Source organism: Pipistrellus kuhlii, unplaced genomic scaffold (genome assembly GCF_014108245.1).
Source record: "Pipistrellus kuhlii isolate mPipKuh1 unplaced genomic scaffold, mPipKuh1.p scaffold_m20_p_7, whole genome shotgun sequence".
NCBI lineage: Eukaryota > Metazoa > Chordata > Mammalia > Chiroptera > Vespertilionidae > Pipistrellus > Pipistrellus kuhlii.
Window position 1 is genome coordinate 13,354,322 of NW_023425573.1, and position 14,148 is coordinate 13,368,469.

The 14,148-nt window shown below is 51.4% G+C and overlaps 1 protein-coding gene across 1 annotated transcript in view; it reads left to right on the forward strand.

The window, feature by feature from the left end:
- Positions 1-826: 826 nt before the first annotated feature.
- The window catches only part of RFTN2 (raftlin family member 2), a 42,616-nt gene continuing 29,294 nt past the window's right edge, over positions 827-14,148 (forward strand). The window contains exons 1-3 of the mRNA XM_045575446.1: positions 827-1,469; positions 10,868-11,051; positions 13,074-13,188. Coding sequence (XP_045431402.1) covers positions 1,331-1,469; positions 10,868-11,051; positions 13,074-13,188 — 438 coding nt within the window. The 5' untranslated portion in view covers positions 827-1,330. The remainder of the gene's footprint in view (positions 1,470-10,867; positions 11,052-13,073; positions 13,189-14,148) is intronic.

Consider the following 14,148-nt stretch of genomic DNA (forward strand, 5'->3'; position numbering starts at 1 on the left):
TCATTCAATGTTCATAACAAGCCTATGAAGTCAGTACTATTAATAACTGCGTTTTTATAGGGCGGAAGTTGAAACTCGAAGAGGTCAAGTAACTTGCCCAAGATCGCGTGTGGAGGAGGCCTCAGCAGCGGGACCGGACCCAGGCCGTCCGACTCCAGGGCTCTTGGTCTTGGATGCTTCATGGCCCGGGCCTGTCAATGGGAAAATGCAATGAGCACTCATGACAATCGGTCCGCACACACTGTGCGTGCCTTGTGGCAAATGGTAGTTTGTGAGACTGAAGGAGTGAGTTGTCAGTCTTGTTGGGTGCGGGGTTTTCTTATTACAGATGCTTGGGGACCTGCAGAGCGTTGCTAGTTGAGAATTTTAGTAGAGTATTTTAAACTTTAAGTATGTTGGGAAAACTCATTATCCACATATCTGTCTCCCTTTGCAATTATATAGCCTTGTTATGAAAATACTTCAATATTGTTCTGTTTTCTATTTGGCAGTTTTAATTAGGATATAATCTTTCCAGCATAAAAAGAACCTTCATACCGAAAGAAGTCCTCAAAAGTGCTCGTGTTTATGTATGTTTAAAAAATTTTTATTTTTTTTTTTTTACTTTTCTGCTTTTAGTCTCCAGAAAGTTTCCTCATAAAGCTGACTTCCGTTCTGGAAAAGATTTTTGTTCCCAACATGTTGAGAATCCATTTCTTTCATCCCTTCTCTCTCTCTCTCTCTCTCTCTCTCTCTCTCTCTCTCTCTCTCTCTCTCTCTCTCTCTCTCTCTCTCTCTCTCTCTCTCTCTCCTTCCCCCCCCCCCTTGCCTTCTTGGTAGTCGCAGGAGGAAGGAGGGGGTGGGCACAGGAAAGAGGAGAAAAGGGGGGGGGAAAGAAAGGAGAGAGAGCCGCGCGCCCCTGGGGCTGCGTGTGCCCTCTGCTTGTAAGTGCTTCCATCTGACTCGCACCCGTGCCTCTCTCTCCGCTCGGGACACCTCTCCCCTCGCCCGGCCACCGGGCCAGCCGGAGGAGACAAAGCCCCGGGGTGCAGGGCGGCTGTGACCGACGTGGCATGGAAAGTCTCCGCTAGGCTGGCAGCTGCGGCTCCTCGGGGAGACCAGCCCAGCCTCCGGCCGCAGCGGCTCAGCATGCCGGCGCGGGGCCATGGCTAGGGGAGGTCCCGGGCTCCCTCCTCTGCGCCCAGAGGGTTTCCTCGGGAGCATCCCCGGGGCCGGCGGGACAGGCTCCCCTGCGGGGGCTGCAGCCGCCTGTCCGCAGCCGGAAGGACAGAAGCCGCCGCTGCCCCCGCCCGGCCCCGCACGGTGAGCCCAATCCCGCGCAGAGCTGGCCATGGGGTGCGGGCTCCGGAAGCTGGACGACCCCGAGGACAGCAGCCCCGGGAAAATCTTCTCCACCCTGAAGAGACCGCAAGTGGAAACAAAGGCAGAAGTTGCTTACGAGTACGTGCTGCTGGACTTCAGTCTGCAAGGTACCTCTCCCCGCTGCCGTGCTGGCCCGGGGGCTGCGTCAGGGACAGGGGCGCGGGGGGCTTCTGAGTGTCCGGCTGTTCTGTGCGAAGCGCTCACCATCAGACCGGATAGTCACTCTGACAAGAGTGCTTTGTCTCTTAATCACATAGGGGAAGATTTTTTTTGTTGGCTGCTTTTCTGTAACATGGCTCCTAGGTGCTTTATAAAATTAGGGAAACTGCTTAGAACTATTTTTTCCCCCCATTTTTAAATCCAGCGCATGAAACAGGCTCGGTTTCCAGGCCAAATAACGGGCCTTGGTGACCGTGGGTTTGGAAAGGCGCAGGGAGGGGCTGTGGGCATGTTCCTGGCATCTGGCGGGAGGGTGCCAGCTCCGAGGTGCCCCGTGGAGTGCCCTGTGGTGACGGTGCCAGTCGCTGGTCTTCTGACCAAGCTAGACGGGGAGCGGGGACGCAGTGAGAAGGGAGAAAAGACAGCCTTTCCTGTAGGGCCGTCCCGGTCAGAGCGGCTCCCTGTTCCAGAAAGTTGGGAACAAACAAACACGCCCAGATGGCAGCCCGGGGGAGGGGGAGAGAGGAGGGGAGCGGGGCGGCCGGACCTCACGGGCACTCGGCCTCGCTCCTGTCTGGAGCCCGGGGGTCTGTGCCTCTGCCCCCGGGAACCGGAGGCTCCCGCGGACCGTCTCTCTCACGCGGGACACCAGCCCTGGGCGCCTGCGTCCCGCTGGCCGCTGGGCTTTGCAGACGCCCGTGTTCCCAGCTCCTCTGACAAAGTTCTGCTTTTGATTTAAGGAGCCACGCGTGGTTCCGGTGGGAGGGAGGTCTGTGCTCGGCGTACGGTCCCGTGGGCACTGCCTCCGTGTCTTTCCCACGTCACGGCGGGCCGGGAACAGAGCATCTTTGTGCGGGGCGCAGGCAGCCCGTTCTTCTTTGTCAAAAACCCAGCCGGCAGCCGGCACGCCTTCCCCGGGCACAGCCGCGGCTGCTTTTCCACGGGCCCCTCCCTGCCCACCGAGGCTCCGGCCGCGGAGGGAGGAATGTCCGCGTTCTCCATTTCCCTCTGGACTGGGAAAGTGAACAGTCCGTCGGTTGAGACAAGGGTGAGCAAAGAAGTAACGGACCAGGTGAGCTCTGCCTGTACTTGCCCGGAGACCTCGGCGGAGACAATGTCCGGGACGCGGTGCTGTGTTCTCCCCAGATGTGCCTGGGGCTGGCTTTGTAGGACTCGTTTCTGTAAATCTGTGAGACACACACATGTACTCCCGCCCCTTACACTTCAGCCTCGTCGGTTCACAGACTCCAGGCCGGAGCCATTCTGGGCCTCGCCGGAAGGTTGGCTGTGGGGTCCCCCAGTCACCTGGAGTTCTTTCCTGACTTCCCCCCCACAGGGGCACACACCTCAGGCCGATCTGGTGCCTGCCATTGTCACCCTGAAGGCAGAGAGTTCTGCAGAGTGGTTAGGGCCTCTTGGGTTTGTCGGATCAGGAAGTCCTTCCTCTCTGGGAAAGGAATGTGATTCCTCTTCCACATTGAGGGGGGTGGGGGTGGGGGTGGGGGTGCAGGAGGAACAGTGTGACGCTCACACAGAGGGTACCCATGGGCAGAGTTCGCCAATGCTCACACAGCGCAGGCCGTGTCTCCCAGCGCCCCAGCTCCTGTGGGTCCAGGCGCCCCGTCTCCAGGGTCCCTGTTCTCCCCAAGTAGCCCACATGTTTTGTTTTTGACTTCGACTCAGAAGCCAAACAACATGAGCCCAGCTGCACAAACCACCTTGCTCCCTCTTCTCCGGCCTCCAGCTGCCACTGCAGCGCTCAGAGACAGGGTCAGGGAGGTGGGAGGCTTAGCCCTGCCCCTGGCACGGCAGCTGCCCTGGGGCTCCCGTCAGGGGGGCCGCCCCAGGGCCTGCGCTCTGAGCGATCCTCAGGAAGCACGATGGTCTGTGGCCGCTGTGCGCTCCCGATCAGCCTGCCTCCTGCCTCGTCTCCCTCTGTCTTTCCAAACACAGGCCGCAGACAGAGTGAGTCCCAGCAGGGCGAGCGGAGGACTGTGCAGGGCCCTGTTATGGGGCTGTGATTTCTTGAACAAACTTTTTCTTTTCCATCTCTCTCTCTCTCTCTCTGCCCCCACACTTGGTCTTTATTGTTATTTTTTTGAACCATTATTTACATCTCTGTGGGAGAAATAATGTCATCTTCGTTAAGCAGGCAAGGCCCTAAAGTCCCAGCTCCCAGGCTCGGAATGCGGGCGCTGTCACTCACGCGCTGTGGCAGGTCTGTGAACGTCGCTCTGCCTCAGCCTCCTCGTCTGTAAAGCGGGGCTCTCATGGTGCTGATGGAGATATGCTAAGGCAGCGGTCAGCACACTTGCGGCTCCAGAGCCACATGCAGCTCGCAAGCCGCGGTCTGCCGCTCTGCTGACTAATGAGTTTGCAGACCACTGACCTAGACTCTCGATTCCAATAATTTCAGTCTGTTATTGTTCCTTGTGATTAAGCCCCTATCCCAGTGGTCGGGAAACTCATTAGTCAACAGAGCTGCATGTGGCTCTCAAGTCGCAGTTTGTCAACCACTGTGCTAAGGGTTAAAGGAGATTGTCTACCTGAACGGGCACCTGGCACTTGGGTGAGCACGTAATGCAAAGGTGACTCGTCTAAGTAGTAATGCAAAGGTGACTCGTCTAACTAGTATATCTCCTGATATGCCAAGTCCACCAACTGCACTGGGAAGGTTTCAGTGCACTTTGGCCATAAACTTTCTGGTTCACTGTCTAACCTATATGTGATTGTGTATCAGCATGTGTGAGGATGCATATAGGAGTGTGCTAAATGTACCTTATTAATGAAGAGTTAAATTAACTCTGCAAATTATCCAGAAGGTTAGTTTCCCGCCCTGTCCAATCCTAGAAAACAGCCTAAGTAACAAAGCCTGAGGGGTGTTCCGAGCATGTGCAGCTTTGTGGTAAAAGGAGTTTCTGCAGTACTGACAGCCCACAGGACAGGGCAGCTTCCTCGTCTGAATGTGATTCAGGGGGTTGTGGGGAACATATTAAGTAACGCGTTGCTGGCCTCTAGCTTGCTTCCTTTTTATTAGGACAAGAACTTAGCCTGGTCTTATCAAACGTGGTGACAGCAGTAAATAAATACGATGTATGTCTTCTGTGAAGACGCCCTGACTTGCCAAAGGTGTGATTTCTTGACGCTATGGGGAAGCAATGGCGGTTAAGCTTTGAACAAGTAATTGGTAGACACAGAGGAGTGTTTTCAGAAGATCCCTATGGGATTGCCATAGGGAAAGGTGGGAGGGAAGGAGGGAGAGAGGAAGGAAGGAAGCACAGTGAGGAGACTGCTTGCAGTGGTCAAGGTCAATCAGCACAGACCTGCGTGTGAGGGGCGGCAATAGGGTGGGAGGCAAGGGGCCAGTGTCACTGACAGTGGGAAGGAGGGGTGCAGCCTGAGGCTGGAAGATATGAAGGGACAAAGAGACTGAGGAAGCCAGGATGACTTCCCGTTCAAGCCTGAGTCACCGTGGGAATAACGGTGCCTCTTACGGTAGGAGGGGCGTCCCAAGGAGTCGCAGGCGGTGAAAGGGCCCTTCCGTTACAGGCGTGTTGCATGGGGGTGGCCGAGGAATGTACTAGAGGCATGCAGGCCACAGAAACAGTAAGGAGAGCACCCCCCTGACTGGAGGGCCCTTTAAAGAAGTGCCACCTCGTCAGAGACTTACAGGATGAGTGGGGTTTAGGCAAGAGTTTGTGTCCAGAATATATAACTATAACTACAAACGGTTCCAGAAAGGAAAGATAAACAACCCAATAGAAAATGGCCAAGGAATGTGGGCAGGTGGTCCATAAAACAGAGAGTCCGAATGGTCAACGGATACGCGAAACTGTGCTTGGCCTTGTTTTCTTTTTTGTTTGTTTTGTTTGTTTGTTTTTTAATTTTACTGATTTTTTACAGAGAGGAAGGGAGAGGGATAGAGAGTTAGAAACATCGATGAGAGAGAAACATCAACGAGCTGCCTCGTGCACACTCCTTACTGGGGATGTGCCTGAAACCAAGGTACATGCCCTTGACGGGAATTGAACCTGGGACTTTTTACGCTCTATCCGCTGAGCCAAACCAGCCAGGGCTCAACCTTGTTAATACTCAGAAAAATGCACGTGAAAGCCCCAGTGAGAGAGCACTCCACAGCATTCAAAATGACTGAACTGTAAAGACTGCTACCTGCAGGTGTTGGTAAACCAGGGCAGCCATGTCGGAAACGCTTTGGCTTTACCTAGTTCACTGAGCACACACCCAACAGAAACAGGGGCCTGTGTGCACCCTGAGGCACACCCAAGAACGTTCATGGAAGCGCCCTTTGTAACAACTCAAGTGTGAGCAACTCAGAAACCCCAGAACAAGAGGCAGGAAATGTACACCATAGGAGACTCACACGATGGAGCACCGCCCTGCGGGAGCCGGTGAACATTGTCTGCAAAGGCCAAGACAGTAAGTCTTGTGGGCTTTGCAAGCCACATGGGCTTGGTCACACCACGCATCTCGGGCCTTGTTGTGCAGCTGTAGCACAAGCAACCGAGCAGGCCGTGGGGAGTTCTCTGCCCACCTCCACTGTGCTGCCCCGGCGAGGAGCGAACCACTTACACAGGCGACTGTATACCAGGTGCATCTCAGAACCATCACGCCTAGTGGAGGTAGACAGACACAAAAGCACACCCCGTGTGATTTCATGTCTGTAAAGCTCAGGAGATTAGCAGAACTGAGCTATAGTGGTCCAGGCCGCATACTTAGATAGGCAACTGGAAAGAAGAGCAAGGAAGGATGACTATCCGAGTACAGGGAGCACAGGCAGGGAGGGGGGTTGTTGTTGGAAAGGGTGAAATGGGGAACGTCTGGAGTGCCCTGTTTTCTGGTTTTTGAATGGATGGTGGTGGCCCAGGTATTGGCAGTTTTAAGTATGTTTTGTGCATTTTTTTGGTGTGGTACATATCTACCCCCACCCAAAATTTTTTAAAGGTTATAAAAAAGACTATGGCCGAAACCAGTTTGGCTCAGTAGATGGAGCGTCGGCCTGCGGACTGAAAGGTCCCAGGTTCGATTCCCGTCAAGGGCATGTACCTTGGTTGTGGGCACATCCCCAGTGGGGGTTGTGCAGGAGGCGGCCGATTGATGTCTCTTTCTCACAATTTGGGACCGCTGGCTCCTAACCATTCACCTACCTGCCCACTCACCTGATTGCCCCTAAATACTCTATCTGCCTGCCTCATCACCCCTAACCACCTGCATGCCTGCCTGATCACCCTAATCATTCACCTGCCTGCCTGATTGCCCCTAACTGCTTGCCTGACTGCCTGATTGCCCCTAACTGCTTGCCTGCCTGCCTAATGGCCCCTAACTGCCTCTGCCTCACCCCCACCACCACGGCTTCATCCAGAAGGTCGTCTGGAAGGACATCCGGAAGGTCCTTTGGCTGTCTGGTAATTAGCATGTTACGCTGTTTTTTATTAGATTCCCTAAGTACTTACCATAATGCTCATATCTATGCTGAGTGCTATTTATCAGATGACACGGGCCCCAAGCAGATGTTTGTTAAGATATGTTTCGAATGCCTGTTGAACTCCTTAAACGCCTGTGCATGTTGGCTGCTGCACTGCCCCCTCCTCTGGGACAGCGACCAGGTCCAGAGATCAGGGAGAGCACTGGGCTGACAAGCGCTCTGACTTGAACCCGGGACTCCGGAGAGGGCATGTCCCCCAGCCCTGAGCCCTCGATTTCTGGGGTTTCCTTCGAAGCAATGCCACTGGTGGAGACTGGCTGAGACGGTACAGGACCCAACAGTGACTCCCCAGGAGTCCACCGAGAAGCCAGGCGAGCGGGGCCCCCGCCCCCAGCCCCCCAGGCCATTCTCTGTCTGTGCTGCGTCCTCTCCCAAATGCACCCAGATCTCACTCCAAGAAGGAGCTGATTCCACCCAGCAGAGCTCCCCCTCACTCCTTGTCACCTCATCTGCAAAGGGGGGTTTTCCTTGTAGCATCATTCACTGGGACATGTCAAGTGCGGCCTGAAGCTAGAGCTTTCTGACGTGAGTGTGACCTTGAACTCTCCCGAGCTGCACTCTCACTAGGCTCTTGACCACTTCACTTTTTTTTTTTTAATATATTTTATTGATTTTTCACAGAGAGGAAGAGAGAGGGATAGAGAATTAGAAACATCTATGAGAGAGAATCATCAATCAGCTGCCTCTTGCACACCCCCCACTGGGGATGTGCCAGCAACCAAGGTACATGCCCTTGACCAGAATGGAACCTGGGACCTTTCAGTCCGCAGGCCGACACTCTATCCACTGAGCCAAACCGGTCTCGGCGACCACTTCACTTTTTAAAAATTATTTCTTTAATTACAGTTGGCATTCAAAAAAAAAAAAAAGTATTTTTTTTACTGAATTTATCGGGGTGACATCGGTAAATAAAATTATACAGAAATCCACCATCCAGGTTTCAGGGGCGCAGTTCTGGGACACATCATCTGTGTGTTGTATTGTGTGTTCTCCTCCCGAAGTCATCTCCTTCCCTCACCGTGTATCCCCCACACCCTCTCTCCCACTTTTATGACCAGAAGAGTAACAGTTCCACAGCCCTGCCTGCGCGTCCTTCCCCTGCCATCTCTCTCCTCGAAGGCCTAGGTCACCTGTCCAGTTGTCCCTGACTGTGCTGGCCTGGCTTTTCTCATTCCCACTGGCTAACCGTGATAGCTTTCCCGCTGTTCTGCAGTCACGTCACCTCCCCATTCCCCTCAGGAACCGTATTTCCAGCCTGCCCTGTGACCGAAGAAAACAGGGGGCATGGGGAGGGAGAGAAGGGAGGTTCCTCGTCCTTAAGGACCCCTCAGGCTACCAGGAGAGAGAGAGAGAGAGAGAGAGAGACACGCAGACCGAAGGGGAGCAAAAGGGGAGTGAGACCACAGCTCAGAGGAGCAGCCGGCTGAGGCTCAGGCGCAGGGAAGGAAGTGTGGGCCAGTGCCGGGCCTGGGAACCAGCCGAGCAGGAAGGGGGGGTGGAGAGGGGAAGGGAGGTGCGGCGTGGAGCTGAGCACAGGCGGAGGCCGGACGGTGGGGAGTCTTTCGTGTCATGCACATGCATTTCCACTTTCTACATAAGCCATGTGATGCCCTACACACGGAACTCTTCTTTAAAGCTCTGTGTACAGTTCTAAAAAGTTTAGGTTAAGGTTTGTCTCCTAGTCTCAACAGTTTGTCCTGTTCCATCGCTTTCCAGTTCCTTTGTTTGGAAATCGGGGTTGGGAATAAAAATACTGGAAAACGGTGAAACCCGGTGACTCACAGAGCGATGGCCGCACGGCAGGCAGAACTGGGTCACTTCACAATGAAAGCCAGCCGCCTCCTACTCACAGTGACGAGCAGATCCGTTCCCACCCCGGAGAGGATGGGCCTCTGAGGAAGTGGGTCCATCCTGGTCCCATGGCTGTGCCATGGAGCGCTGGCCTCTCGTGTGAGAAGCTGGCATGGACACCCGCCGAGGGTGGACTTCTGTCCCGGGCCTGGACGTCCACGTGCGAGGAGGGGATTTCCCCTGGGCCCTCCTCCCCGTCTGCTCCTCGGCCTCCTTCCTGTCCCAGGCCAGCGGCAGCGGGTTTTGCTGGGGGAGGCCCGCCGCCAGCACTGCCTGTGTCCACCCCTGGGACGGATTCCAGGTGTTCTCTTGCTCAAGCAGGATTGAAACGGCAGGTCTGCTTCTAGATGTGAGTTCCCGATCGATCGTTCTCTGGAAAGTGGGAAATGCCGCTCAGAGAGCTGTCTGTAGGTTAATGCGGCCGGAGCACAAGAGCGCGGTCCCGGGGAGCACCCCTTTCCGGGACTGACGGCCGTGCGGACGGCACCTGGGGCTCCCACAGACCCGCCCCCTTCCGAGCGGGGCTGGGTGGCATTTCACTTTTACATGTGGTTTTCCTGAGCACTTAGAGTTATCACTTTCTGCAAAGAGCCTCTGGATTCCTTTACTTTTTCAATTCCTTTACTCAACCATTTGTGTAAGTGCCGTAAGAAACCATATGTTTAGCTTCCCAGAGGCAACAAAACGCGGTGGGTTAGCCCTGGTCCGGGGGCCCAGCCAGTTGGAGCATCGTACACTGAAAGGTCGCGGGTTCAATTCCTGGTCAGGGCACGAGCCTAGATTTTGAGTTCCTTCCCCAGTCAGGGCATGTATGGGAGGCAGCTGATCTCTCTCTCTCTCTCTCTCTCTCTCTCTCTCTTTTATTTATTTTTATTAAATTATTATCTGTGTACATATTTTAACATTGCCCCCGCTCTCCCCTCCCCTCCCCTCCCCTCCCCTCCCTCCCTCCCCTCCCTCCCCTCCCCTCCCCTCCCCTCCCCTCCCCTCCCTCCCCTCCCCTCTCCTCTCCTCTCTGTAAAATCAGTAAAAACATACCCTCAGGTGAAGATTAGAACACAAAGTGAACAGGGTGCTTTAGAAATGTAACTGGATGTGACAATTATTGCTTAACAAATACTATCTTAATTTTAGATTTGTGTGACTTTTATGCTTAAGAATTATGCATCTCATCTTGTTCAGAATCATAAAAACAGTTGGCTCTTCAACTTAGTATTGTTTCTCTTGTGTTTATATCTTTAATATCTATTAATGGAAATATAATCAAATGAAATCCTAAGAAATAAAGTTACTTAATTGGAAAACAAAAACAAAAAGAGGTAAGGCATTATATTTTTACCTGAAGACATACTGATGCCCTGTTCCTCAGTGGTTAGAGCATCAGCCTTTGGACCAAAGGGCCTCAGGTTTGATTCCTAGTCAACGGCATGTACCTTGGTTGCAGGCTCCATCCCTGGCCCCCAGGTTGGGGTGCATGTGGGAGGCAACCAATCAAGGTGTCTCTCTCACATTGGTGTTTCTCTCTCTCTCTCTCCCTCCACTCTCAAAAAATCAATGGAAAAAATATCCTCTGGCCAAAACTGGTTTGGCTCAGTGGATAAAGCGTCGGCCTGCAGACTGAAAGATCCGAGGTTCGATTCTGGTCAAGGGCATGTACCTTGGTTGCCGTCACAATCCCCAGTAGTGGGTGTGCAGGAGGCAGCTGATCGATGACTCTCTCTCATCAATGTTTCTAACTCTCTATCTCTCTCCCTTCCTCTCTGTACAAAATCAATAAAATATATTTTAAAAAAAAAAAAAAAAAAAAAAAAAAAAAGACATAGTGGTAATAATCCCATGTCTACCAGCTCATAAAGTTACTGTTGCTTTTTTTCTGAAATAAATTTAGAAAATATATGTTTCCTACTCATTAGTATTATCACACATAGATAGAAATCATATATGATTCAATCTTATGGGTGTTCACATTTCTCCCTGCATTTGCTATTTCAGCGTCACCGAACCCGGAAGTCGTCAGGATCCATTCCCTCCCAGACATAGTGACGAGGGTGGAGGAGTACTATCGGAAAGGCTACGTCGTCGGGGCGATCCACCCCGTCCTGCAGCCGGTGCGCCAGCGGAGGCACCTGCCCGCCAGCCACCTGTACCGGGTGGTGCTGTGGCGCCTGAAGCTCAGGTGAGCTGCTGCCCACGGAGGCGGGCGCACTGCTAACGGGCCGTTTTCTTTGGCAAAAAGAACAGAAAGTCTGAGCAGCCCGATGGAAATGAGGATCAGCATGGGGCTTGGGTTTCAGGCACGTTTCCAGTGGTTAGCCGGGTGGGGGAAGGAAGCTTACGTTTCCTCCCTACAAGGCCTCCCTGGGTCGGGAGCCTGCAGACTAACAGGTCCCAGGTGAGGAAGCCCAGACGAAGGGAAGGGAAGCCGCCTGGAGACGCATGGGGGAGCTCACAGGGTAGCGCGGCTCCAATCCTCCAGGGCTGAGAGCACGCCTGGACCGGGTCTGCTCCCTCGGAGCATTTTTAACTGCCCGGGTTGTTCTATTACAGGGGCACAGACACCGTCTCTGCCTGCTGAAACCGTTCTTCCCAAGGCCTACATGCCACGTTCTTACAAACAGGATAGAGTCTTATTGTTTATATATATATAAATACCAGAGGCCCGGTGCACAAATTCGTGCATGGCTGGGGTCCCTAGTCCTGGCTGGTGACTGCTGCCCATTGGGGCCATCTAAACCCAGTCCCAATCAGGGCTGGCTGCCTGCCTGTGGGAAGGGATCGCAGAAGGTTAGCCAGCTGCAGGAGGTTGGCTGTGGGAGTGCACTGGCCACCAGGGGGCAGCTCCTGCATTGAGTGTCTGCCCCTTGGAAGTCAGTGTGCGTCATACCGACTGGTCAACTGGTTGTTCGGTTGCTTACGCTTTTATATATATATAGATTGATTTCAGAAAGGAAGGGAAGGGGAGAGAGAGAAAACATCAATGATGAGCGAATCATTGATCAGCTGCCTCCTACGCGCCCCACACTGGGGATTGAGCTCACGACCCAGGCATGTGCCCTGACCAGGAATTCTGGTTCATAGGTCAACACTCCACCACTGAGCCACACCAGCTGGGCTTGTCAGCTTTTTTGTAAAAAAAAAAAAAAGAAAGCTAGGTAAAAGCCATTTATTTTAGTTTCATTTCTAACTTTTTGAAATAGTTACTTTTCCAAACAATACTGCAACCATTTTTTGCCAGACTAGCTTGTAAGTTTGAGAGTTTTCAAAGACTGTTGCTCCTTCCGGTGCTGAGAATAACCAGACCCATTTTCTTTGGTTCCCATTTCATTTTTTTAAGCCGCTCTTCAACTATGTCAAACCCATCTCCAAATCAAGGTAACACCTGTGTTTTCTCTTTCTAGTAACAGACTCATAACCAACCACCTTTACTCTGAAAGGGCTAAGCAGAGAAGGAAAAAATGAAATAAGAGGGGAAACAGGAAAGTTGAAGAAAGTGAACATTTTAAAAATGTTCTAGGTTTGCTTTTAAGGGACATGTCCTCCCTGAGTTAACTGCCCACTGACCCGTGTGCGAGGGGGGGCATGCAGGCGGCAGCCTCGTTGGCATTCCCAGATAAACATGCCACCTGTCACACAGTAGGAGCACATTTCCTACTTACAAACCTTACTAACCATGCATACAGTATTTTTTCTCGTTAGCATTGCTTAAAATAGACTCAGTAGTGCCCTGACAAGGCCAGGACTAAGGAAAGAGTAAAACTCAGAGAAGAAGAAAAAAAAAACATGGGACAATATTGATCTGCATTTGAATAAGGTTTTCACTTGGGCTTTTGTATATGAGATATACCAGTCACCCAAAATCACTTCTCAGAACGTTTGTTAAAACAACAGACATGAAATTTTTCTGCTACATTAAATTGGACATTACTGTAACAGAGATTTCAATTAAGGAAATTTAAATGAATCAAGTGACTGTGTTTTTGGAAGTTAATAGAGATTTACATTGAAATTTGAATAAGTGAAAGCGACAGTGTTTTTCTGGTATTTTTGCCCAAGAAGATAACCGTTAGGCTTGAAATGACAAAACAAAGAAATGATTGCTTTGACCTTACTTGTTGCTCACATCTTGTCATGTGAGCAAATCAACTTAAACTAAGCAATCAGCTGCCAGCGTCCGACCCTGAACCTTTCTCTGTTGCAGCCCGAAGCTCTCTGCAGTGACCAGCGGACAGAGACGCCCCCGGCTGGTGATTGAGGAATGTCCTCTGACGTACGAGACGCAAGCAAACGACGTAGCAAAAGAACTGATAGAAAAGGTACTAAATGTACACATTGTCTTCGTGGGATATTGAGAAATCCTTGGTATTTCTTCTCCATCAATTTCCTTTCTTGTTTGAAAAAGAACAGGGAAGCCCTAACCGGTTTGGCTCAGTGGACGGAGCGTCGGCCTGCGGACTCAAGGATCCCAGGTTCGATTCCGGTCAAGGGCATGTACCTTGGTTGTGGGCACATCCCCAGTAAGGGGTGTGCAGGAGGCAGCTGATCGATGTTTCTAACTCTGTCCCTCTCTCTTCCTCTCTGTAAAAAATCAATAAAATATATATTTTTTACAAGAACAGGGAAATAATAGGTGACTTATTCTACCAGAATTTAAAATATATTGAAGTTGCCAAATTGTGCAGAGTAAAAAAACATATTACACTTTTTCATGTATAAAAACAGACATAGAGGCCAATGAAACAGAATGGAAATGTCAGGAATAAACTTATACACACAGAAGTTCCATTACAAACCTGAAGAAATAAAAGGGGAAGCAACCATGACTTAGAGCCACGGGAACGTGGGCAACTGTTCTGTAGGCAACACATGCCACAGGTTTCCAGTGAGACAAAGGGGTCATTGTTAAGTAAAAAATATGAAGGGAAATGAAAGAGTAGGCATAGTCAATTATAAATAGATTGAGGACTTTGAGTTTTGTCTATAGATGTAGTAAATACTAGGAAAACTAAGCTTAGAACTAAAGAATTCAGACAAACTCTGCAACAAGTGTCCTCTAGGAACCTGGTTTCAGAATCGATATGCAGGGAATAAGATGCATCCGAGCGATGTCCAGTCTTGAATAGACACACAGGATCCATCAACAGTGGCTACAAAAGGAGATAAGTCACAAAGGCAATTGGCCAAAGGGTCAGCTTGACAGATTTTTTTTAAATATATTTTATTGATATTTTACAGAGAGGAAGGGAGAGGGAGAGAGAGAAACATCAATGAGAGAG